The sequence below is a fragment of the Melitaea cinxia genome, chromosome 30, assembly GCF_905220565.1.
Source record: "Melitaea cinxia chromosome 30, ilMelCinx1.1, whole genome shotgun sequence".
Taxonomy (NCBI): Eukaryota; Metazoa; Arthropoda; class Insecta; order Lepidoptera; family Nymphalidae; genus Melitaea; species Melitaea cinxia.
In genome coordinates, this window is record NC_059423.1 from 5,360,444 (window position 1) to 5,388,151 (window position 27,708).

The following is a 27,708-nucleotide window of genomic DNA, read 5'->3' on the forward strand; positions in this document are numbered from 1 at the left end:
CTCGCGACATACAAACTAGAGAAAACCGACGTATCCTACATCGCAATATCAAAGTTATACAAAGATTGAAAATATATATATCCTCAGCCACACGACACAACACCCGTCTGGTCGGAGGATCCTCCCTTTGCGATGGTGGATGAGGATGAACTTTACACCCTGTTCCCCTCACACTCCAAAAACTTAAACTAAGGTAGTAGAGACCATACAATCCTCACCTCGTCAATCTCCGAAGCATAGTAGACATCGTTTAATAGAACTGGTAAACCTAGTACTTTGGTCTTCTCTACTGATGTTATTTGAAGCGCCGTTGGTCCAACCTATTGAAAGATGGAAATAAAGCTTTAGTATAGTTTTACGTAATTTAGGTTATCAAATAGGTTTTCAAAAAGTTTATGTATGATACACGTGTTAGCGTAGCGGTCACAGCACTGGCTGTTGCGGCGCGGTCGCGGGTTCGATCCCCGCTCACGACAAACATTTGTATTGGCCATATAGATGTTTATCGTAGTCTGGGCATTTGTGCTTGTGTATTGTGTTTCCGGACCCCCGACACAGGAGAAAATCCTACCGGGGGCCGTTGATTATGAAGAGTTTATTTGTTTATAGTTAGAATAGCAGTCAAAAATATCAATTTTTATTTTTTATTTTTCAAAAAAAAAATAATTAAGAAAATATCCATACTAATATTATAAATAATTGTGTTTGCTCGCAAACGAAAAAAAAAAACCGACTTCAATTACATCGACAAGTAATACAACGTAGATCGACGAAAAAATAGTCAAGCAACTACGCGTTATCAAAGATTACTCAAAAAGTAGTTATCAGATCTCGATAAAATTTATATGTTATCAAAGATTCCTCAAAAAGTAGTTATCAGATCTCGATAAAATTTATATGTGACCACATGACAAACATCAGCTTTCGATTAAATTAAAAATTATCAAAATCGGTACACCCAGTAAAAAGTTATTGCAGATTTTCGAGAGTTTCCCTCGATTTATCTGGAATCCCATCATAGAATCCTAGTTTCCTTATCATGGTACTAAACTAGGGATATCTTCTTTCCAACAAAAAAAGAATTATCAAAATCGGTACACCCAGTAAAAAGTTATTGCGGATTTTCGAGAGTTTCCCTCGATTTCTCTGGGATCCCATCATCAGATCCTGGTTTCCTTATCATGGTACTAAACTAAGGATATCTTCTTTCCAACAAAAAAAGAATTATCAAAATCGTTACATCCAGTAGAAAGTTATGCGGTATAATACAACGTAGGTCGACGAAAAAAGCGTCAAGTAAAAACGCATTATTAGATATAACTCGAAAAGTAGTTGTTAGATCTCAAATAAATTTAAATGGGACCAATTGGCACACACCACCTTTCGATTAAAACAAAATTTGTCGAAATCGGTCTACCCGGTCAAAAGTTCTGCTGTAACATACATAAAAAAAAAAAAAAAAAAAATACAGTCGAATTGAGAACCTCCTCCTTTTTTGGAAGTCGGTTAAAAAGTAGTTTCTAACTTTATTTGTATGTAGGGGGTAATCTTCGCAAATACTGATCCGATCACGAAAATTCTTTCACTAACAGAAAGCTACACTATTCAGGAGTGACAGAGGCTATATTTTATTGTGATTGAATAAAAAAATTCAGTGAAAAATCTTATATATAATATTCTTGTAACACATGTTAGTAAAAATACTCCTCCGAAACGGCTGGACTGATTTTTATGAAATTTTGTATACATATCGGGTAGAATCGGTATCGGGGACGGGGGGGGGGGGTCTGGGGGGAATTAAGGGAGTTAATAACATATATGGTAAAACAACGTTTTCGGGGGTAGTCTATTATTAACTAATACCCAAAATTTCATTTTCTGTTAGTGTATTCCCGGATAAATTTTGAGTGTTTTACTACTGGACTAATTATATGGATTCTTTCTCTAGGAGAATGCGACGTAAATATATACTTTAATAGGCAAAAAAACGGATAATTTCAATCAAATAACCTTCGTAAGATGATTTATTTGTTAGCTCAATCTACGATTTTCAACCCAAACAATTTGGTGACAACGAACTGTATGTTTCTTTTTTTTTGGGTGTAATCAATGTAATGACTCACCTTTATCGCCACTTTTGTATCCTTATGCGATAGCTTTAGAGCATTATTAAAGACTTTGAGATCCTCTTCCAAGGCGAGGGTAGCTCCAGGCAATTTCTGTTGTTCAGGGTCGACGTAATCACTGAGACGGCTGTGATTGTCTATGAAGATCAGTTTCCTGTTACCCTGGAAACACAAGGAGGTAGAGTAAATATAGGTAAATATGGGTAAGGCGATTGCGGTTTTAATTTCCGTTAGGGATGGGTATTTGTATACGTACATATATTTCTTTGGGATCTGGATGTCTGTCCCTGTGGGTCTCCCCATCGTGCCTCGGAGAGCACGTTGAGCTATCGTTACCGGTTATTAACATAGACACCTGATAGCGATCGTTATTCGTAGTAGGAAAAATATCCCTCTATCCGCAGTCGAATAGATTTGTGGATGACTTGCCTACCCTCCTTTATGGAGAAAAACATATTTCATGGAGAAAGATGCCAACGTTCATGATGTTACAGACTGAATCAATCGATGATATTTTCGATGGATCCTCCTGGATTTAAACTTGTATCAAAAATCTACAAACGCCTAGAGCACGACAAACGCCTGTTTGGCGTACACCAATATTTCTGCAAGCCTGAACACTTCTGAAATAACATCCTCACCCTGAGCGGCGCCAGGATAGACTCGTGGAACTTGGTGTACTCGCGCACCCAGCTGTTGCAGTTGTAGATGTAGCAGGCGTGCGCGCTGGAGTACGCCACCTCTGGAAGCACGCTGAACCACTTCTGGAGGAAGTCCGTCCTGGAATATACATTTACGATATTCGATTGGAGATTCTCAGTCGACTATATCTTAAATACTATAGCTCTGTTCCTTTATTCAAAAAACTAATCGTTTTATAGTATAGGGACAAACGTCCTCCCGTGACAATGGTTGCTGTAAAGACTCCGAAACATCGGGCATCTAAAAAACATAATAAACCGCGATCAAATCCTAAAAAGTTGTTTTATTATAATAGAGACCAAGTTTAATACATTCTAAATCTAAAAAAGGACAGCGAGCTGAATTTAGAAGAATACTTGAAGTCTGTTACTCATTTGTGTGTACTGTGAGTTAACTCATTAAAACTCACCTGAACCGGTTATCTGAGTTGGTGTGAGTGAAGTCAACGATGAGCTCGAACGGCTGCTGGCAAAACGGCTTAAGTGTTATTATCACGTGGTATATCAGTAGGTCTGCGTTTATTTCCCCGATTCTGCAACAAAATAGACCAAAGTAATGATTTTAGCCAAATTCACCTTGATTGAATTGAGGTACTTGTTCAGATTTAGTCGAAAACATGTAATACATTCGCTTCAGCCTGCAATATCTCACTACTGGGCCACTACCACTTTCCCCATGTAGAAGGATCAGAGCTTAATCCACCACGCTGCTCCAATGCGGGTTGGCGGATATATTCCCTACTACGAGTAACGATAGCTATCAGGTGTACATGATAACAACCGGGACCGACGGCTTAACGTGCTCTTCGAGGCACGGTGGGGAGACCCACAAGGACTGCACAAACACCAAAAAATATACTAATAATAAAGTAATACATTATGATGCCAAAAATTGTTGATCGCCTGCTGGTAAGCGTAACCGCTTAACGCCGTAACCTGCAGACGCCTTCCACACCAGGGACCTACCCCCGCTTTCCACACAAAGCATCTTCAGGAGCTCTCTACCTTACACACCACAGGAACAGTAAGAGTAGTATTACTTAGTTGTGATCTGTAAAGTTGAGAAATTTCGCCAATCAAGCTTGCTCCAGATTTTTAGTGATATATTTTTAGCTGGGCTCTATTTCTTACCAATAAATAATGTAAGCGAGATATGAGTTTTAAAGTTACATTTCTGACTTGAAACTCACTTATATCTTCTAGAAATAAAATAGAAGACGGGATTCCCAATCTTGCTGGTGCCCGCTTGATAGAAGATGTTCAAGCTCTTGATGCTCTTGTACTCTTCTTTCTGGTGCATATTGTGTTTCACTATGAACTCCTCGAAGTTCGTCGAGGACATATCTATCGATGACCAACGAGCGTAAGAGGAGAACAGAAGACCCGATGTTCTGAAATTTTGGAAAGGACGAACTTAGAAGTTTTAGACTCAAAACAATAATTCAGAGTTATATAGAAATATATGCTCATCTCTGCTGTGCTCATAATTCAGAAATAATTTATTATTGAGAAAATATTACAATTTCTTTACAGTAGTCTATGGTATATGGGCAGTAGTGTATGGATATCTATTTAGACACAAAATATTCTCCATTTGGGTATGACATTAATCTTGTAATTATTAATAAAAAACTGCTATTTTTGTTACCACGCGAACTTTATAGACAGAGAAAAAAAACTAAGTAAATAATATGTTTGGTTGGGGCCATCCATAAAATATATCATGTAAAATTTCACCGTTTTGGACCTTTCCCCCCACATTTGTCACGCTAAGTCACTATTTCAGTGAGCCCCTAACAAACGGCACAAAAACTTTCCCTCTAGAATGATTTAATGATTATAAATTGCATACAAATTAATAATTTGATTTTTATTCTGTAGATGTATAAAAAAATCATCGGCTTGTTATATTTCGTCACACTAAACAAAATATTTCTACCCCGTCTCTATTTTGTAAGACTATTTTATGGATAACCTTTTACCGTAAAACCTAGTACTAAGTAACCAAACATGTTTCACTTACGATTCCACAGGCTTGTGTTCTGGTGGACCCAAATATGCAAGGAGTGTTGCCATCTAAAAAGAAAATATTTTCAAATATATAAAATGCATGTACGCGCAAAAATTGTGAAGGATTGCACAACATTTTTTTGCTTTCATTCCTGTCATGGAATGAAACTTTAAAAAAATTATATATTTACGAGAAAAAAAAAACGGCACTACGAATTACGCCGGGTCAGCTACTTTAAAACAGTTCGACTTCGTATTTTGGTGCAAATACTTCAAAAATGTTATTCATACGAAAAATGAAACGAAATTTAAAAAAAAATCAATATATTCACGAAAAAAAAATTTGATTCACCGGATCCGATAGTTTGTAATAATATTAAAACTATATTAATACAATTCAGTAGTAACATCTGTATATAGTAACATACCTTATCAAAAGGCCGCCTGCCCACAGCCTTATGATCCCTACTACACGACAAGTAATCTCCAATTTTCTCCTGATGGTTCCACAGTAGTCGATGCAAGGCCACCACGTTGGCGTCACTGATAAATGACAGGTTGTGAGATGTTTGGTCCACCGTCTCACAGTCTGACGCAATTTCTATGAAGAACCTGTAAAAACACATTTGTTACTAAAATTTAGGTAATAATTTTCAAAAGTAATCATCTGCAAATTAAATACGACCATATGCGAATACCTGTAAATGGCTTAGTCGAAATGTACAATTTGTACTCATTTAATGTCTTATGTTCTGTTGGTATTCCAAATAAAATAAAATAAAATAAATAGGGGTATTGGAATTTAATTTCTAACAAGCCATGCCTTTTATAAAGTAAATAACTAAAAAGTAAATTTAAATTAGTTGATATTAAAAAAAAATAGCCAATGCATATGATTTTTTTTATTTTTGTCGCAGGAAAAATTCCAATACTCAGAAGAAACATCTGAAAAAAAAAGCTTAAAAAAAATTAAAATTAAAAATCGTTCGGATTTATCATACATTTCAAAACACTCACTTGCGTCCTGCCTCGAAATGCTCTCTAAGAAAATCGTTAAAGGGCAACATATGTTGTTCCTTCGAGAACTCCACGTGATTGGCGATGTTCTGCAATATCTTCGACATAAGCATCAGACCGCGTTTGATGTGGGGTGGAATGGGGCGGTTCACTATACCCATTTCTTTAGGAGAAACTGTGGAAAAATATATACTTATAACCAACTTGGTATATATATTAACAGTACCCGGCCATAAATAATACGCATCGAGCTTTGGAAAGAGACAATCGGCTAATTTCGACTTTGTAGAGCGTTATCTCGGACGCAAATTACTTGTTTTTTTATTTATTTATTAGAAAGTTTAATACTCAACTCAATGAAAACTCTCCTGGGTCTCCCCACCGTGCCTCGGAGAGCACGTTAAGCCGTCGGTCCCGGTTGTTATCATGTACACCTGATAGGGATCGTTACTCATAGTAAGGAATATATCCGCCAACCCGCATTGGAGCAGCGTGGTGGATTAAGCTCTGATCCTTCTCCTACATGGGAAACGAGGCCTATGCCCAGTAGTGGGATATTATAGGCTGAAGCGTACAATGAAAAAGAATTTATCAAGCTTTGATTGAAAACTATTAAATAAACTTATGTTAGAAACTTCCCCACGACCCGGCCCCTCTACTCGCGACGTCGTGCGACGGAGCGCGGAGGGCGGGCAATAGCGACGGACGCACTCTCTAGTGCTAATAGGACGCCTTGTACTTGTGTTGATAAACATTTAGTTGATGTAAATGAATAAATCTTGTAAGGTTACTCCGTGTCTTATTCTTTTTTTAAAATAAAATTCTCTTTCACATCTGATTTCTAAGACTTACCTATCGCTGGATTGATGTACCGCAAGAACAAAACTGTGCCGACAGCACCGACGCTCGTTTGTGGAAACTGAACGAATCTCTTGCTCAGAACCTAGAAATAATTCTCGTTAATTGGTCGCTCGAGGTACAGTATTGACGGCTATCTCTCATATATATCTTCGTCGACCAACGTTATATTTTATACAGCATAACTTTTCACTGGGTCTTCCGATTTTGATGACTCTTATTTTAATCGAAAGCTGATATTTGTCTTGTGGTTCCATTTAAAGTTAATAGAGATCTAAAGACGACTTTTTGAGTAATTTTTGATCTTATATTATATTATCTTTATCTGATATATGAAGTTTTCCAAATACAAGTCTTAAGCCCGAGCTTCAGAATCTGATAAAATAAATAAATATCTACACAATACACACACGGTCGTCTGTTCCTAAAGTAAGCAGAGACTGGTATAGCTATATTCTTTTTTTCGGTAAACATATTTATAAATAATACATATATAAATATATAAATAAATATTTATGTTACACCCAGACTCGGGATGGGAATCGAACCCACAACCCTCGGAGCAGAAGGCAGGGTCAGCACAAACTGCGCCAACGGGCTAGTCAAATAGGGCTAATAAAAAAAATATGATTGATTCTAAACGAAATCTCAAGTGAAAAACTCGCATAGATACGAAGATAGAAAACTATTCAGGTGATTTATAACCAACATATAAAAGCTATGACTAGGCACACATTAACACGTTTTACAGGTCACGTCAAGTCAGTTGAAGCCGTGTCGGGTCAGTTTGAGTCAGGTGAGCTACACTCACCTGGTATAAGCAGTGACACATGCTACGTAGCTGCGAAGGGAATTTATCCGCTGAACTGATGATCCTCTCGAACACTTCGCGAGTCAGATCTCTCAGATTGTTTCTGTTGATTTCTATATCCTGTGTCGGGTCTAGCCTGAGAATTGGATTTTTTTTTTATCAGCACAAGTCTTAGTAATGACGTTTAATTGTAATATATTTTTAAAAGAGATGTTTTAATAACTAGTGGTCTGAACCGAGTCGGAAAATGAGAGGGCGCTGTAAAGACGCTTGTCTCCAAACTACGAAAGATGGTGTTTGAGAGCGGATATTAAAGATTAGAAATATAGACAATATTTGAGACATATTTACTTTAGATATTGAGAGGGTACAGAAAGAAGCATTTAGCTCAAAATTGGAGCAGCCCAACTAGAAAAGAAACTAAACCTTACAGAAGATCACAGCTAAATAATACGACTCCCAAGTAGTGTTGTGTTCCTGTGGTGAGTAAGGTGACCAGAGCTCCTGGAGGTGTTGTAGACAGCAGGGTTAGAACTTAGTCCTGGTGTTGAAGCGGTCCATAAACGACTTAAGCCACTTATCATCAGGCATTACGTGCCCATGTTGCCACCATAGTGGTGTTTTTATACCACTGGGTCAACAAAGAAGTATATGGCCCACCTGATGATAAACGCTCACTTCAGCCTTAGACGACCCCCCCCCCCCACCCTACCCCAGACCCTCGCCAGCTCTCCAGCAGTATTATTTAGCTATGGGCCTTTGTAAGGTTGAGGTGCTTCTCCAGATGGGCTGCTCCAGATTTTAGCAGGATATCCTGCTGTGCCCTACCTCAAAATAAATTATATACAAAAATTAATAATTATATTTTTACTTACCTAGCCGGGTCCACCTCAAAGCTCAAATTGGGATTTAATTCCGCCTGATCTAGTAAAACCGTTATCAGTGGTTGTAGCAAGTTCTGAAGGTATCCGTAGCCATATATTTTAAAACAGAACGCCATTATTTTGCTGCCGAGTGAGTTTCCTCTGAACAACGTCTGCATGCAGTCGGACACCTGGTTTTTTTCAAAACATAATATATAATAGTGCTGTGGTTTTTTGATAAAATTTTATAGTCATATTTTTGTTTAATACAATTTTTTTTAATGTGAGTATATTCATTTTGAGAGATTTTCAAATAAATTTCGTTTCGGTCACTTAGTTTTTGGTCAGTTTTCTTGGGTTCAGTCCAGACGTCACTCACCGCGCACACCTCCACCTCCCGGTAGAAGATGTTCCACAGCAGCGGCGCCAGCAGGTGCTTGGCGTCGAACAGCGACACCAGCACGCGCGCCAGCTCATCCATCTGCCCCGAGCCCACCACGCTCGCCAGCGCCGGGGCGGTGGGCACACTCCTCTACACTCTACACTTGACAGACGTCACTCACCGCGCACACCTCCACCTCCCGGTAGAAGATGTTCCACAGCAGCGGCGCCAGCAGGTGCTTGGCGTCGAACAGCGACACCAGCACGCGCGCCAGCTCATCCATCTGCCCCGAGCCCACCACGCTCGCCAGCGCCGGGGCGGTGGGCACACTCCTCTACACTCTACACTCGACAGACGTCACTCACCGCGCACACCTCCACCTCCCGGTAGAAGATGTTCCACAGCAGCGGCGCCAGCAGGTGCTTGGCGTCGAACAGCGACACCAGCACGCGCGCCAGCTCATCCATCTGCCCCGAGCCCACCACGCTCGCCAGCGCCGGGGCGGTGGGCACACTCCTCTACACTCTACACTCGACAGACGTCACTCACCGCGCACACCTCCACCTCCCGGTAGAAGATGTTCCACAGCAGCGGCGCCAGCAGGTGCTTGGCGTCGAACAGCGACACCAGCACGCGCGCCAGCTCATCCATCTGCCCCGAGCCCACCACGCTCGCCAGCGCCGGGGCGGTGGGCACACTCCTCTACACTCTACACTCGACAGACGTCACTCACCGCGCACACCTCCACCTCCCGGTAGAAGATGTTCCACAGCAGCGGCGCCAGCAGGTGCTTGGCGTCGAACAGCGACACCAGCACGCGCGCCAGCTCATCCATCTGCCCCGAGCCCACCACGCTCGCCAGCGCCGGGGCGGTGGGCACACTCCTCTACACTCTACACTCGACAGACGTCACTCACCGCGCACACCTCCACCTCCCGGTAGAAGATGTTCCACAGCAGCGGCGCCAGCAGGTGCTTGGCGTCGAACAGCGACACCAGCACGCGCGCCAGCTCATCCATCTGCCCCGAGCCCACCACGCTCGCCAGCGCCGGGGCGGTGGGCACACTCCTCTACACTCTACACTCGACAGACGTCACTCACCGCGCACACCTCCACCTCCCGGTAGAAGATGTTCCACAGCAGCGGCGCCAGCAGGTGCTTGGCGTCGAACAGCGACACCAGCACGCGCGCCAGCTCATCCATCTGCCCCGAGCCCACCACGCTCGCCAGCGCCGGGGCGGTGGGCACACTCCTCTACACTCTACACTCGACAGACGTCACTCACCGCGCACACCTCCACCTCCCGGTAGAAGATGTTCCACAGCAGCGGCGCCAGCAGGTGCTTGGCGTCGAACAGCGACACCAGCACGCGCGCCAGCTCATCCATCTGCCCCGAGCCCACCACGCTCGCCAGCGCCGGGGCGGTGGGCACACTCCTCTACACTCTACACTCGACAGACGTCACTCACCGCGCACACCTCCACCTCCCGGTAGAAGATGTTCCACAGCAGCGGCGCCAGCAGGTGCTTGGCGTCGAACAGCGACACCAGCACGCGCGCCAGCTCATCCATCTGCCCCGAGCCCACCACGCTCGCCAGCGCCATCGCGATGGGCAGCTCTCCCTTTGAATAAGTGCACATTTTAAATTAACACCATCCGTATAATTAACTCTGCTGTGTGGTTACGAAAGTAAAGAATATAGCCGCCCACTTTCTTGCCGTAGGTGTCGTAAGAGGCGACTAAAGGATAAGACAGTTTCACTACCACTGATGGCGGGATAGCCATCCAACTGCTGGCTTTGAAATGCACAGGCCGAAGACGTGAGCAGCGTCTTCGGTGCTACAAAGCCAGCCCTGCGGTCACCAACCGGCCTACCCAGCGTGGGACTATGGGCAACACACATGAGTTCATGCCATTTTTGGCACGAACTTGTGGAGGCCTATGTCCAGCAGTGGACTGCGATAGGCTGAAGTGATGATGATGATGATCATGATAATACATATATTTGTTTTTAGTCTTGCTGCATTTTTTGTGGGTTCCACCAAACAGACTTAATGAAGCCATCGGCCCCCCGTTGTTTTCATAGATACTTGATAGCATCGTTACTCCTGGTAAGGATACATAATACGTCGAACCCTTCACCTAAATGTAACCAGAATCCTTTGCCCAGCAGTGCGACGGTACAGGCTCAATCAATCAATCAGATGAATAAAAGCGTACCTTGTCAGAGATCATGGTCACGAGTTGGACAAGTTGTTCGAAACGGTCGGCCAACACCGTCTCCGCTAAGGTATCGAACTCTGTACCCTGCTGTAGTATCTTTGTTAGAACTTCCATGAACGCCGCTCGAGTTTGCAGGTCGCGATGGTAGCCCAGATCTAAATTTTAAAAAAAGTATTGTATCCAAATCAACTTCTTGTTGTTTAGAATATTACTAATTTAAAGAAGCGACAAAACGCCCAAGTTTCCTACAAATATTGACAATGTGTCCAGTAGAGATGCAAGTAAAGCTGCTAAAACAACTTGCTCAACTTATCAGTTAACTTACCGATACTATGCATGAGTCCGGAGTCGATATTGGCAGACAACAAGTTGGACATTGCCTGGATGGTAGCATTCCTTAAGGTCTCGAGACGCCCTGGTCCTTCCGTCACCTCCACTTCATTGCAGTCGTTTAGTAGGTTCATGAAAAGGGTGAAGTATCTGGGAAAACGTGTGTAAAGATAGACATATACAGCAATTTTAATTAAAATAAAATAGGGTATTGCACTATGTCTGAAAAAGTACTTCAAAATGCTGACTTTCCAATAAAAAGCCACAAAAAATATATATTTTGGCAAAATAAACACGCTTTCATGTCATAAAATTAAATTATATTTTAAACCTTTTTTATTTCCGCGAAAACGCTATCAGCCATTTTGGTGACGTAATATGGTTAATAACAAAGTCATGTATGACGTATGTAAGACCGAACTCATTGAATACGTCAAAAGTTCAATACCTTATACATACACTATACATATATGTCGCTAAACCTTAACAGCTACAAATATTTGGTGTTTTTGGGTAAAATAATGAATTACAATAGCTATCGTTTGTGTTTAGTGACTAGCTGTACAAATACTAGCATTAAAAAAATATTAAGTCTTAATTTGGCAGTAACATAAGGAATAAAACATAACCTAACACTTTCGAACATTATTTTTCAAATTAGGTATACCTGGCACTTACATAGAAAAACAGTATAGTATAACAAGTAATACTTACAAAGATGTTTTAACATTCCGAAATTCGGCAGATCAGAAGTCTGGGTTACATGCAAAAAACTTTGCAACCATCACTGAATCAATTTTTAGCCGATTCGTACTATCTACTTTTACAAACCCTTTTTGCATTTTAATAAATAAATAGGTACACATGAAATGCACTAACAGACAGAAATATGTTCCTAGCTGTTTACAGCTCTGACAGAACTTTGTTTTTGTTATTGACCGTATGACGTCATACCATGGCGGGCCTTGTTTTAGGTCACGTGATATACAGATTAAAATATACGACTTTTAATTTTAATACAATAAAATAATAATGTGCTTTTATGATTCCAAATCAGAATATTCAAGTGTATTTCTACATAAATTTTAATTTTTATCAAATTTTACGATTTATTTTTCACTACCGAAAGTACCCTATTAATAATGAAAAGAAAATAAAAAATTTAAATTCAAAAGTGCTGTAGCCACTTAGTCGAAGATGACAAACAAAGTAAAGAACAGTAACAACATAAACAGTTGTACACTATTGTACCACATAGTTTCTATAAACATTAAGTATCAGTATAGTTATATAAAATGAAAATATTTATACGTCATAAGGATCATCGTCAAATACACACTTAAAGAACGTCAAATAAAACTACATTAAAAAAAATTGAAAAAAATATTTAAGATAGCAAAAGAATTCGCTTCAGCCTGTAATATCCCACTGCTGGTCATACAGGTCCCTTTCCCCGTGTAGGAGAAGGATTAGAGCTTAATCCACCGCGCTGCGATCGCTATCTTGTGTATTTGATAACAACCGGAATCGACAGCTTAACGTGCTGTCCGAAGTACGGTGGGGAGACCCACAAGGACTGCATAAACATCCAGACCACGGCAAACATCTGTATGGCCAATAGAAATGTTTGTCATGTGCGAGGATCGAACTCGCAACCTCCAGCGCAACAGCCACAAACCAGTGCTGTGACCGTTGCGTCAACGCAACGTGAGCAGAAGCATTAATCAATTTAAAAAAATTCAACATCAAAAATTACGTATATTACAAACTTGGGTAATGTACCAAATGTTATGCAGCAACCCTAACCTAGGCAAAATATTTAACGAACACTAAATCGTGGTAACTCGGTAGACATTACTTTATTAAATTCTCGGCTATTAAATATTACAATAAATAAATTTTAATAATGCCCCTAGTGTAAGCCTTCGGTCCTCTTTTTAATTTTAAAGTCATGACTCAGCGTCAACCCACAAAATTATCCAATGGACAAAATCTACTCTCTCCACACAGAAGAGTATTCCATGTTTAACTATCCACGCTACTCTATTCGTACAACTGGAAATCACTTGTATAAGAAAAAAAAACTTTATAATATACATCCTTACTTCAAAAACAGCTGACTCTTCGCCTCCATCAGATCTCCGCGGTCCGACTCCTCAGGCTGTAGCGGTAAGCCCTTGAGAAGTGCCGCCACAGCCTCCATACAGGCCTGGTCCAACTCCCTGGATATATAACATCTGATCACACTAATGGGGAATACTTAATCAGCGCTCGTGGTGTATCTTTGGATCTAATAGAATAGAATTCGTCTATAAGACGTCTAATAGAAAAACAGAAAGATTCTACAGAGAAGAATAGTAGATTATTAACCAAGGGGATAAAGACGGGAAAGACGGGGATTTAAGACGAGTCCTGAGTGTAGCGAGGGATTTAAGTTCACCCAAGACTAACCCTTGTATCTATGGTCGAGTCAAAGTAATTACTTGAGTAAAAGTCGTTACTTAAGTATTCATTTTTATACTATAAACAAGAATTTGAATGAAGTAAGAACTGTCAAAAGTAAAAATACTTGGCCAAGTAATAGTCGTCAATTTCACTACTTAAGTATCACCTTCATCACCTTTATCACCGAGGAAAATACTCTACTTTTCGTACCATTTGCGAAAAAATTAACATCATAACTTATTTTTAGAACATTAACTTATTTATAAAAATAAATTAAAATAAACTTAACGTTTATGTATTTGAAGAAAACAAAAACGCGGCAAATTCCTAGACTAATATTTTTTTGTCGGAAAAGCGAAGGCATCAAGCTCATACGGCCTCGTCGGTTTTCGTAATTTTATTTAATAATCATAACTGCATAATAAATGCGTATTCCTTTTTCAAAAAGTTGTATAATGCTTTATATACAAACTCAATGGTGTAAACACAGATGTACTCATGTTTAGTATAAATTTCGGTAAGTATTCCAAATTTAAATCACATTCCCTCCCTAGAGGATAAAATGAAATTCAGTACAATTTTCTTTCCCTGTTTTTAACAGATTAAAAATGACTTTTGTTATGTTCGCTTTTTGTGGCATAGAATGTCACTTTTTTTAAAAAGTGGTACGAAAAAAAGATTATGCTTTAGACCACACGACTAAAGAAAAACTTCTGCATAACAGGCCTTCACTGTGTCTTAGATATACGAAACGTAACTGGCTATGAGAGAAAGAGACAAAGAAAATGTGTGCTCGCACATCTCTCTCTTACTCTGTTCGCCTTGCCCGATCACACTGTTCGCAACAATCTTGACACGCATACACCAGCTTACAACCCAAATCAAACGAGCGTAAAAAAGATTTACTTCAATATCATTAGTTAATAAGGGTAAAGTGAATCTAGAATTCCTAAAACTTTTACCAATTGCAGGATGAAGAGATTTAAAACAGTCTACAGAGGATGTCCAACTTATAGGTATATACAATTCTTCAAGTGAGAGGGTAGGGGGTAAAGTAGGACCAATGGTGGGTGAGCGTGAATGACAAAGACACATAATTAACATTGTACGAGATTTTTTTTTAGTTTCCGTTCATTCGTCAGTATGCATGTACAGTACAGATAGTTTAATGCAGTTATATGTAATCATAGTAGCTTAAGTGTAGACATTTTATTTTTGTATGGTACTTCATCTATTACAGCAAAACGAACCCTCTTTTGAAGCTCGATATATAGTAGTAGGGTTCCTTGTGTCTCCGCTAAAAAAAGTTTATAAACCTACCATTTTAAATAATAAGTCGATCCGAAGACTTTTGTAAAACTTAAACATCATATTTTTTAGGAAGGTTTATACTCCATTTCAATGAATCAACATTAACGTTGTACACTTCAAACGCAACTTTGGATTGTGATGGTATAATGATATATAAAATACTTTTCATCCAGCTCAGTGAAGGTCGTTCTATAGTGGGACCTTAGACCAATAAAGCCGCAAAAACTCTCAAGACTGAACGTCCTGTACGCGTCAGAATATTTTATTAATTAACCCTTTATTTCTCAAATTTGTGTCAGTGCATGTATGGACATTATTATGTTTATGAGATATTTATATTTGCAAGTATAAATCAACAAGTTGCAGATTATTAATAAATGAGAAACAAACAATTGTGTTTTAAGCTCCTGCTGTTAAAGTCTATTCGTAACTTATTTGTACGATAACTAACTGGATTTTCCTAAACCATGCACAAAGACAATTTATCAAATTCCAAAATATATTTTTTTTACGCTTAGGTAGGCAAACAAGCTTACGATCATTATGGTCAGTCCCCTGCAACACCTGAAGCATTGCAAGCATATTGCTGACCTTACCCCCACCCCCCAGGAGCTCTCTACCTTCCTCAGACAAGAACACAGCTCTGCTTGAAAGTAGTATTACTTAGTTGGCTGCTCCAGATTTTGAGCAGGATATATACTTCTGTGCCCTACCTCAGTAAATAGCCTCTCAGTTTCGCGCGATTTATTTTTGTGTTACCCATACATTAGGAAATTCTAAACAAATTTTTAATATCATATCAAGGTCTAAGTAAGGGACTCACTATAGACGGCGCCACGGTCGCTTATGTACGGACGGCACGGTAAGTCGGAGATGCAGGTTCGATCCCCGCTGGAACGGTCGATTTTTTATATGATATTAAAAAATTGTTTAGAATTTCCTAATGTGTGGGTAACATAAAAATAAATCGTACGAATTAAAAATTACATGGTGTCGTCCCCTGTCAAAGAATTCATTATAATGTGAAACTTTGAATAGTTACGAGTGCTGTAAAGGACTCACTATAGACGGCGCCATGGTCGCTTAGACTGAATATAAAATCATCATATCAAAAGTTTCGATCTAGCGGGTACATCGTTCCATAGCTTAAATGGCTAGAGCGCCGACACGGTCAGTTGGAGATGCAGGTTCGATTCCCGCTGGAACGGTCGATTTTTGATATAATATCAAAAAATTGTCTCTCAGTTTGCTCCCCTACGCTGCATCTATAAATCACCACATCGCCCAGTCGACGAACTGGTGATGATTTGGTGACGAGTGTAATAATGTTAGTACTACCTGGTGATGGAAGAGGCGTCCGCTCTGAGGGGCGGTGCGATCTGGTGGGAAGTTCCGAGGACCCAATCGGTCACGTACTCGACCATTTTGTTGCGGAATTTCATTTCCTGCGTTTAAATCGAGAAATGATAATTAAAATACGATATTAATTCACGACTCTTTTACTTAACTTTAAGTAAGGAAACAAAAAAAAATGTTCAGGAACAGTAGAGAGCAAGTAGAACTGATTCACAAAGATTACGAGTTTGTTTTACTTAGCATAGTTTGAATACAGGGTGGCAATGATCAAGAGGCAGGGAGCGAAATAAAACGCATATAGTACAAATCTCGAAGTCTACACTCCGTACCAATGGAAACAAATTGGTGGATTGGTGCGGAGCTGAGTGGACTTTCCAACAAAATATATGGCACGCAACCTTGAACTGTACGGGGTGGAGCGTAATTGAGGGTATTGTAGAGTACATCACACGTCAAAGCATGAATCAAAAAATTCCATGTTCACTAATACTTTTCAGTTTTTACTTTACTTCACTTCGTCCAGTTCGGCATCAGTGGAAACGCTCTCTGAGCTATATTCTAAATATTAGCCAAACAAAGAAGAGGCAGTGGTTCACGTTTGGTTGTAAAGAAAACCAATTTTTTTTTTTGTTTAAATTAATGTTTTCATTTCACTGATTTTCGGATAGCCTTTAAAAGTTTATACATATTATATGTGGTTAATTAATGACTGAAACTCCTAATCACACTACACACATTTAAATGTAACCTAAGTAAAAAAACATTCAAAATCTCTGTACGTGTGTATGTGTATGCTCGATAAAATTAGCCTTTTGGAGGTGTGAGGAACGGGGTGCTGAGTTCCTCATCAGCCATCGCAAAGGGAGGATCCTCCGACCAGGCGGGTGTTGTGTCTGGTGGGCTACTCCCCCCCCCCAACGGTTGTTGTCGGGTTCTTATATACTATATGTTCAATCTTCGAATAACTTTTTTTTTAATTCGTATATGGCGAGGATAGATGTCGCTACAGCTTAAATAATAGGAATAAGGTTACAATAATTCGCATAAAGATAAAAACTACTACGAATGTTTTGTAAAGCATTATAAATAAAATTAGAAAAGTCCCAATCGATCTCACATCTGCAAAAAAAGTATAGTCAAAGTCAAAGGTCACCCAACGGTAAGTTTAAGAATTATTGTAACCTTGACTGTCAATTTTGACCAAGCTAATAGCTAACATAGCCAAGTTTTTACAAAGGATTTAGTTTTGAATATTCTAGTAAAACTCTCTCCTTTACCTGTCTAAAGGCCAAGTCATCTCTCCGCCTCATCATAGCGTCGACAACTTGACATAACTTCGTTTTGATTTGAACGGATAATACGGTCATGTCTAGATGGCGGACATATCTATGGAAAGATAATTTACATATAAATAATCAATAAATGTGTAAATTCAAAACTCGAGAATGTCTACATTGATTCTTTTATGTTTATCCCAATACTTCACGAAGATCACAGCAAAATAATACTGTTTTCAAGCAGTATTGTGTTCCTGTTGGTGAGTAAGGTGACCAGAGCTCCTGGGGGGATTGGGTCGGCAAAGCGCTTGCGATCTTCTGGTGTTGCAGGCGTCTATCAGCTACGGTAATCGCTTACCATCAGGTGAGCCGTACGCTTGTTTGCCGACCTAGTGACATAAAAAAAAAAACTTTGTAGAAGGTTTGCACGAAATGCAACATAAGGGAAATTGGGCTGAAAGTTGTATTTATAAGAAAAATTTACGATTATGTCAACTTTACGCGCGTTTTACAAGCCGCAAGACCGTATAACTTATCAGCAAGCACATATTTGTAGGGAAATTAATAAAAGAAACATCTACATATTAATACGTGAAGCAAAAAGTTAGTACCCCTTTTTACGTAAATTGCGCGGACGAAATAGTATGAAATTTCGTACACTTATAGTTTATATAAAGATGGAGTGCAGAATACTAATATTTTTTTTTAAATTATGCATAAAAATATAATAAATCAATAAAAAAAAACATTACACACACTACCATGTATTTGACACACATACGCATATTACTATTTTGTTGATTTTCAAAGTCTGTAGTCAATATGAAAAATTAAAAAAAGGGAAAATGAAAAATTAGAAAAATTTAAAAATTTTTTTGTTTTTAGTAATTGAAATTTTTAATTATGGTCGAATTTCGACCGCTGGACGACCACTAGTTTACATAATCACTAATAAACATGTAATAAATATGTAAGCGTTACCTTTCATGGTAAATTATAAACGCGCTTACGCTCTCACTGGACGGTTTATGCAGAACTAGCTTACCATCTTGACTTTTTTTTCTTATAACATACACACAAGGTCGCCTGTTCCCGTGGTAAGCAACTTAATGCTTGTTTTATAGGTAACAACCGACTGATATTTGTTAATATATACATAGATAAAATACAAATATTACACCCAGACTCAGGCGGGAAACGAACCCGTAACGGGCTAGTCATTATATTTACTTTCCATCCATCCATGATTCCATCAGGCAAACTATCATATGTTGATATATGTATTATCTTGCATATATACTGTATCATTTTCATTAAAAACTTGAGGGTATATATGCCATAAGCCACTAACTATTCATGTCAAAATTGACCCCTTACCTAACAATGGCCAACATGAGTCCCTCTATAGACGTGGTGCTCAGGTGTTCACACGGCTGATCGCTCTTCTTATTGTTCAGTATACTTTTCATAATAAATATCGTGTGCTCCACGAACTGCGTGTTAATATCTGTCAGCATCACCTGCAAATTATTACATTTTAATGTTTAATAGAAAACATTTTTATAACTTTAAATCCAAAGTTTTTCATAATAACACATTTAAATGTAAAATGTTTCATTGCATCATCATATTATGATAAGAATAGAAAATAAATAAATGAAAATTGAAATATACAGGTGGAAGTTTGCTCCTAAGACACAAATGGATGTGTATATATGTAGGTAAAAACAGCTGATATTATTTTTAAACGACATCAAAAAAGGAAGAGGTTACTCAATTCGACCGTATATATATATATATATATTGTTAGCATAATCTCGATTATTTTAATACGTTTCGTGACGTCATGCAACAGTGTTAATAAAAATAGTTCCCTACCCGCTAATACGTTTTGTAACGTCATGCAACAACGTCAATAAAAGCAGTCCCTACCCGTTCAGAGGGCTCTTTTGCTTCTCGGCTTTCGGAACGATAGGTCGTTGTTTCATGACGAGTGCGTTGATCATTTTTATATTCAAAGTAACGGTTGTTTGCTTGGTTAATTTAAATTGTAATTCTCGGTCATTATTTTCGATTAAGTTAGTGGTTAAGGTTAATTTTTGTGATAATTGTTATATTTGTAAAAGTGAGTAATAAATAGAAGTTAAGTGTTCGGTTTTCTGTCTTTTTTTTTTTTAAAGAAATAAGTTTGTTTCTCCTAAAAATACATTTTATGTATATGATTTTGATAATTCTTTTTTTTTTTTTTTTTTTGAAAGGAGATATCTCAAGGGTGGTACCGTGATAAGGAAACCAGGATTTGGTGATGGAATCCTAGAGTAATCGAGGGGAACCCTCGAAAATCTAGTAACGATTAGTGCGTTTGTTAATTTTTTTCGTCTACTAACGTTGTATTACTTGTCGATGTAATTGAAGTTGGTTTTTTTCGTTTGCCAGCAAACACAATTATATCAAAATTCATCAAACCAGCGACCAAAAACGCAACAGTCAGTGTTGTGACTGCTGCGTTCAACGCATCATCAAGAACAACTACAGGATATCAGACCTATCAAAACAACAATAAAGAATAACACCCACCTGCTGTTGTTGGTCGAAGAATTTGTCCACAATCGCCTTGATCTGATCGAACAGTATGGGGTACAGAGCTGGGGACATTTCTACACCGACCAACTGTGTCACGTGACTCTGTATTTGGGCTCCAAAACGTTCGTTGTTACAGAGTAGTAGCCTTAGCATCTGGCCTATGAACCTAGAAAATATAAAATACTGGGTAAAATTAAAAGCCTATGAACCTAGATGAGATTTAATACAAAGTAAAGTAAGGATTAAGAATTCTATGAAAACTAGAAAACGGTCGGTGATACTGTACATGTTACATTTTGTTTATGGTTAACCTTCTTCAAAAATAGGGGGTTCTCAATTCGATAGTATTTTTTTAATGTGCGTTACCTCATAACTTTAAAAGTCTAGACTGAATGTATCGATTGTGATTATTTTCTTTGAAATGTTGGTTCTTGTCGTGTGGTCTAATTAAAATTTGAGCGAAATATGATATTTTTGAGTTATCCCAAATAATGATGTGTTTTATTGAAACTATTTATAAAAAAGGAAGAACAGCTTCAGTGTTTTATAAAAGCCTGGCGTCAGCAGAGTGACGTCACTCAGGGTTTTTCGGTTGACCTCATCATCATAGAAACAAAACTCAAAACAGCGTAACAGAGGTCCGAACTGCCCAGTGGTTGAAGCGCGAATAATTCCAGCACACCGAGTGCGGCCGTATTTGTGCACTTCGTTACACTTACATTTGCATATGTTAAGTATTTCGATAAATTACAACTTGACGTTTTAATTTAAAGTAATAATTTTTACATTGTGGTGATCAGTCAACAGCTGAATCGAATTATCAAAATGAATCAGTTCAATTGGCGAACTATTATAACTGTGTCGACGGGTATAGATTATTATTTGTTTGGTTGAAAATTTTAACTATATACCTAGTAATAAAGTAAATTTACAATAATATACTTAGTGAATATGTATATAACTAGCGACCCGTCCCGGCTTCACACGGTTGCAAAAACTATCGTATTGCGTAGTTTTAAAGCCATAAGCACAGCTAAGACAGCGGGAAGCGACTGTTTTATACTATATAATGATTATACCTATAATATTATGTTATGTTTTTGTATATATGTATGTACTAGCTGTGCCCGCGGCTTCGCCCGCGTTGAATTTTAGTGTGTCACAAAGTTTTCCCGGAAAACTTCCAGTAAACTCTCATCAAAATCGGCTTAGCCGTTCCGTAAACCTTTCTCTTGAAGCCCTCTCTCCATTGGTGAAAGATCACAAATGCTTTTGGGATCTTTGTTTTATAATACACTAACTGTTGCCCGCGACTACGTCCGCTTGGTAATGAAGATATGTATTACTATTAAGATGCTTAACGCAAATTATTTTTTTATTTCTGTCACTTGAAATGCTTATCAGACTGAGTAACTTTTTAAAAGACACAATTTAGTATAATTTAATAGTTATTTTATAATACCTCTCTATACACCACATCTTTAGTTTTATTTTCAGGCTGCAGTATAAATAACCTATCAGGCGAACTTATAGCTGCTGTATATGTTTCATACAAACTATCAACCCCAATTAAACCACCTTAGCGGTGGAATATCGCAGTCCGTTCTTAGCGGACGTCGACTAACTATAATCTACCTCCCTGCCAAATTTCATCTTTGTACATCCTGGATGGATGGACCGTCCAGCGGTTTTTGAGTTCTCGTGATGAGTGAGTCAGTGACCTTTCTCTTTTATATATAAAGATTACAATCCATTATTTGGACACCTCCTCACCATTTATAGAGCACACATTTTAAATTTCAAGTCTCTTACTTCAAAAACATAGGACTTTCATACAAACTTTCAACCCCTGTTCAACCCCTTAGGGGTCGAGTTTCGTAAAATTCGTTCTTAACGGATGTCTACGACCTATAAGGAACCTACCTGCCAAATGTCAAGTTTGTATCTGTTATAGTTTCGGAGATTTCTTGATGAATGAATCAACCTACGATCCCCCGTTTTAACTACCTACTACTACTATTTGAAGACCTTCTCACTATATATATATACAGAGCATACATTTTAAATTTCAACTCTCTTACTTCAAAAACATAGCACTTTTATACAAACTTCCAACCCCCGTTTTATTTCCTTAGGGGTCGAGTTTCGTAAAATCCGTTCTCAGTGGATGTTTACGCCCTATAAGGAACATATTTGCCAAATTTCAAGTTAATAGCTGTTATAGTTCGTGATGAGTGACTCAACCTACCATCCCCCGTTTTAACCCTAAAAGGGAGTTGATTTCTAAAGTTTCATTATTTGGACACCTTCTCACCATCTATAGAGCATACATTTTAAATTTCAAGTCTCTTACTTCAAAAACATAGGACTTTTATACAAACTTCCAACCCCCGTTTTATTCCCTTAGGGGTCGAATTTCATAAAATTCGTTCTTAGCGGATGTTTACACTCTATAAAGAACCTACTTACCAAATTTCAAGTATGTAGCTGTTATAGTTTCGGAGATTTCGTGATGAGTGAGTCAACCTACCATCCCCCGTTTTAACCCCAAAAAGGAGTTGATTTCTAAAGATACATTATTTTGACACCTTCTCACCATATATAGAGCATACATTTTAAATTTCAAGTCTCTTACTTCATAACTTCATAGACATAGGACTTTAATACAAACTTCCAACCCCCAATTTACCCTCTTAGTGGTCGAGTTTCGTAAAATCCATTCTTAACAGTAATTTACACCCTATAAGGAGCAAACCTGCTAAATTCCAAGTTTGTAGGTGTTATAGTTTCGGAGATTTCGTGATCAGTGAGTCAACCTACGATCCCCCGTTTTAACCCCAAAAAGGAGTTGATTTCTAAAGATACATTATTTGGATACCTTTTTACTATCTATACATACATTTTAAATTTCAAATCTCTTACTTCAAAAACATAGGACTTTCATACAAAGTTCCAACCCCCGTTTTACCCCTTTAAGGGTCGAGTTACGTTAAATCAGTTCTTAGCATATGACTACGCTTTATATGGAACCTACCTGCCAAATGTCAAATTTGTAGCTGTTATAGTTTCAGAGATTTCGTGATGAGTGGGTCAACGTAACATCCCCCGTTTTAACCCCAAAAGGGAGTTGATTTCTAAGAAACATTATTTGGGCACCTTGTTACCATCTATAGAGCATACATTTTAAATTTCAAGTCTCTTACTTCAAAAACATGGGACTTTCATACAAACTTCCAACCCCCGTTTTACTCCCTTAGGGGTCGAGTTTCGTCAAATCCATTCTTAGCAATAGATTACGCCTTATAAGGAGCCTACCTGCTAAATTTCAAGTTTGTAAGCATTATAGTTTCGGAGATTTCGTGATTAGTGAGTCAACGTAACATCCCCCGTTTTAACCCCAAAAGGGAGTTGATTTCTAAAGATACATTATTTGAACACCTTGTTACCATCTATAGAGCATACATTTTAAATTTCAAGTCTCTTACGTCAAAAATATGGGACTCTCATACAAACTTCCAACCCCCGTTTTACCCCCTTAGGGGTCGAGTTTCGTAAAATCCGTTCTTAGCGGATGTCTACGTCCTATAAGGAGCCTACTTGCCAAATTTCAAGTTTGTAGGTCTTATAGTTTTGGAGATTTCGTGATGAATGACCTTTCGCGTTTATATATATTATAGATGTAGTGTATATCTATATATATTGTTACGAATACGCAAGGAAACTAGCGCCATCTAGCGGCAACCATTGAAACCACACAAAGACAGCGATAGCATGAAACTCTCTACTCAATACTAGATGGCGTTAGAGGAACAACTGTGGAACTCTATAGAAGTATAGTCTCGAAAACCGAGTACATGCGCGAACTTTCCAGACTGGTCTGGGCCTCGTCTCGGCCGATATAAATAGCCGCAGCGAGGCGAGCGAGTACAGTTCAGTTTGAGCGATCTTCGAGGCGACTTCAAGAGTGAAAACTAGTGATCAAGAGTGGTACCAGCGAAACCTACGACATTGGCTACGACTGAGGACATTGTGAGTGCTTAGTGTTTGAACCTAGTGCTTTGTGTTGGACCTAGTGTTAGTGAATAAAGTCTTGAAAAGAGTCAGCAGGTCTTTCTCTCCAAATCCTTCGAACCCTAGCACGTAACAACTGGTGTCGGAAGTGAGATTTGGAGATGCCATTGACTCCGAGAGAAGACTTTAAGGACGTCAAGGGCGTCAGGACAAGGGCGCAACGAGCTGCGGAGGCCACACCTACTGGGGACCAAGCTCCGCCCACCGTGGACCAAGCCCCGCCCACTGACCCCGCCTATCATGCCCCGCCCAGTGACCACGCCCACCAGGCCCCGCCCACTCAGACTCAGGCCCCGCCCACTTTGTATCAGGCCCCGCCCACCGGACCCGTCCACCTTACCGCGCCCACCAGTGACACCGTAACTTCTACAGACTCTCAAGTGGCTCTTCAATTAGGAAGTTTAATTAAATTAATGGAGCTGCAAAGGGCTGAAATTCGTGCTTTGCAAGAATCACAAGAGCAGCAAAGGGTTGAAATTCGTAGTGCTTTGCAAGAATCACAAGAGCAACAAAAAGAGCTCCAAGAAAAAACGCTTTGGGCTGTAAAAGATGTTAGTGACGCGGTGACTAAGCTTCGAAAAGACGTCGACGTAGTGGAAAAACGAGTTGCCGGGTTAGGATTGGATCTTGAAAATGTGAAAACCGGCCTCACTGAACTACAGAAGAGAGTAGTACGCCTTGAAACCATGGGAATTGTAATGTCTAGCGGAACTACCGGAGTGGCGCAAGGACCAAAAGTGAAAGTGCCTCCATACGACGGCACTACTTCGTGGAACGCTAATCGTCGACAATTCCAGACTGTTGCTACTGCCAACGGATGGACGGAAGAGCAATGCCTGACCGCTCTCACTGTTGCGCTCAGAGGGCAAGCTTTTTCGGTTCTGGAAGCACTGTCACATACAGGAAACGGGTTCCAAGACTTGATGGAGGCACTTGAATCCCGATACGGGGATCGACATCTGGAGCACGTGTTCCGTGCCCAACTGCGTGACAGAGTTCAACGCCCAGGAGAAGGACTACAACAATGGGCATTGGAAATCGAAAAACTCGTTAGGAAGTCACACCCAGGAGCAGACACCAAGATGGTAGACACGAATATTGTTCAAGCATTTGTCGGCGGAATCAAAGACCTGGAGGTCAGAGCTGCAGTGAGGCTTCGTCACTATACATCGTTAAAGGAAGCATTGGCGCATGCTTTGGAGGTCGAGGCTGTTGGCCATGACATACGGCATAAGATCCGCGAGGTTTCTGAGGAAGTCAAGGTAGTTAAGGCTCCTAAGAAGAAAATTTCTGGAGTAATGTGCTACAAGTGTGGCGAGAGGGGCCATCTTCAGCTCAACTGTCCGCAGAAGAAGACCCAGATAGCACGGATGAAAAGGATAGAGGAACAAATAGAGGAGCTGAAGAAGCAAAGGGCTTCGCCTCCTGCCCGGGATCAGGAGTATGACTTCAAGACGAAACACCGCAGCGGGAAGTTGTATGGGAATGCCGACGCACTCTCACGAAGGCAGTGTTCGGAAGTCTGCAAACATTGTGTTAAGCAGGATTCTAATGAAGTAACATTAAAGCTAACAAGAACAAGTCCTTTGGGTCTCTGGGAGAATGATGCTATGAGGGAAGCTCAAGAAAGAGATGACGACCTTCGGCACATCATCACATGGAAGAAACGGGGTGACGTAAAACCAATCTGGAGTGAGGTTGCACCCACTGGCGCTGTCACTAAGGCGTACTGGGCGCAATGGGACAGTCTGATACTTCAAAACGGAATACTCTACCGGAAATGGGAGAAGACTAACGGCAGAGAGTTCCACCTTCAGATAATTGTCCCAAGAACGAGAGTACCAGATGTTCTCCGTGAAATACATGATGGCGTATCAGGAGGTCATCTAGGTGTCAAGAGGACGTTAACAAAAGTGCGAGAACGATTCTACTGGTTGCATTGTCGAGATGATGTACAGGATTGGTGCCGCAAATGTACTACTTGCACTGCTGTAAAAGGACCACAGACCAGGAGCCGTGGGAATCTGCGGTTGTATAACGTCGGTGCACCGTGGGAACGAATTGCAGTTGACGTAGCGGGGCCATTTCCTGTAACGGAATCGGGAAACAAGTATTTTATGGTCGTCATGGACTACTTCACCAAATGGCCCGAAGTGTTCGCCATACCAAACCAAGAAGCTACAACAGTCGCTTCTAAGTTAGTCGAAGAAGTGATATGTCGCTTTGGCGTGCCTCTAGAAATCCATTCTGATCAGGGCAGGAACTTCGAATCGCAAGTATTCCAGGAAGTGTGCAGAATTTTGGGCATGCATAAGACGAGGACCACCGCGTACCGTCCACAGTCTGATGGAATAGTTGAGAGATTTAACCAGACCCTTGAGAGGCATTTAGCGAAATTGGTAGACGACAAACAAAAAGATTGGGACAAGTATATACCGCTCTTCCTTCTGTCGTACCGAACCGCCGAGCATGAGAGCATAAAAGCTACCCCGGCGTATGTTAATTACGGTAGAGAATTACGAATACCAGTAGACCTATTGACTGCAGGGTCACCGAAGGAACCAAATACCGTACAAGACTATGTCAGCGATTTAAGGGAAAAAATGCGCTATATACACGCCTTGGTTCGGGAAAATGGTTTACAGTCAAGTGAGAACATGAAAACCCGATACGACCGGAAATCTAACACGAGCGGCTTCAAGGAAGGGTCACTGGTGTGGCTGCATAACCCAACCCGCCGGAAAGGGAAATCTCCAAAGTTGCAGACCAAGTGGGACGGTCCATACAAAGTGGTTACCCGACTGAATGATGTGACTTACAGGATTCAAAAGCAACCAAGAGGGACATTCAAAGTGGTACACAGAGACCGTCTGGCGCGTTACCATGGCAGTAACAACGATGCTCGGGACGAGCATCTCTAAGAGGGGAGTAGTGTTACGAATACGCAAGGAAACTAGCGCCATCTAGCGGCAACCATTGAAACCACACAAAGACAGCGATAGCATGAAACTCTCTACTCAATACTAGATGGCGTTAGAGGAACAACTGTGGAACTCTATAGAAGTATAGTCTCGAAAACCGAGTACATGCGCGAACTTTCCAGACTGGTCTGGGCCTCGTCTCGGCCGATATAAATAGCCGCAGCGAGGCGAGCGAGTACAGTTCAGTTTGAGCGATCTTCGAGGCGACTTCAAGAGTGAAAACTAGTGATCAAGAGTGGTACCAGCGAAACCTACGACATTGGCTACGACTGAGGACATTGTGAGTGCTTAGTGTTTGAACTTAGTGCTTAGTGTTTGAACCTAGTGCTTTGTGTTGGACCTAGTGTTAGTGAATAAAGTCTT

The 27,708-nt window shown here is 40.0% G+C and overlaps 1 protein-coding gene across 1 annotated transcript in view; it reads right to left on the reverse strand.

Moving 5' to 3' along the window:
* LOC123668114 (neurofibromin) overlaps positions 1-27,708 on the reverse strand; it is an 84,245-nt gene that overhangs the window by 38,206 nt on the left and 18,331 nt on the right. The window contains exons 21-39 of the mRNA XM_045601907.1: positions 20,288-20,459; positions 19,088-19,230; positions 17,711-17,819; positions 16,413-16,522; positions 13,427-13,567; positions 11,317-11,471; positions 10,989-11,146; positions 10,247-10,390; positions 8,399-8,577; positions 7,524-7,659; positions 6,707-6,797; positions 5,855-6,029; positions 5,266-5,449; positions 4,851-4,903; positions 4,018-4,218; positions 3,238-3,360; positions 2,768-2,906; positions 2,124-2,288; positions 219-320 (exon numbers count right to left, since the gene is read on the reverse strand). Of these exons, the coding sequence (XP_045457863.1) occupies positions 219-320; positions 2,124-2,288; positions 2,768-2,906; positions 3,238-3,360; positions 4,018-4,218; positions 4,851-4,903; positions 5,266-5,449; positions 5,855-6,029; positions 6,707-6,797; positions 7,524-7,659; positions 8,399-8,577; positions 10,247-10,390; positions 10,989-11,146; positions 11,317-11,471; positions 13,427-13,567; positions 16,413-16,522; positions 17,711-17,819; positions 19,088-19,230; positions 20,288-20,459 (2,680 nt within the window). The remainder of the gene's footprint in view (positions 1-218; positions 321-2,123; positions 2,289-2,767; positions 2,907-3,237; positions 3,361-4,017; positions 4,219-4,850; positions 4,904-5,265; positions 5,450-5,854; positions 6,030-6,706; positions 6,798-7,523; positions 7,660-8,398; positions 8,578-10,246; positions 10,391-10,988; positions 11,147-11,316; positions 11,472-13,426; positions 13,568-16,412; positions 16,523-17,710; positions 17,820-19,087; positions 19,231-20,287; positions 20,460-27,708) is intronic.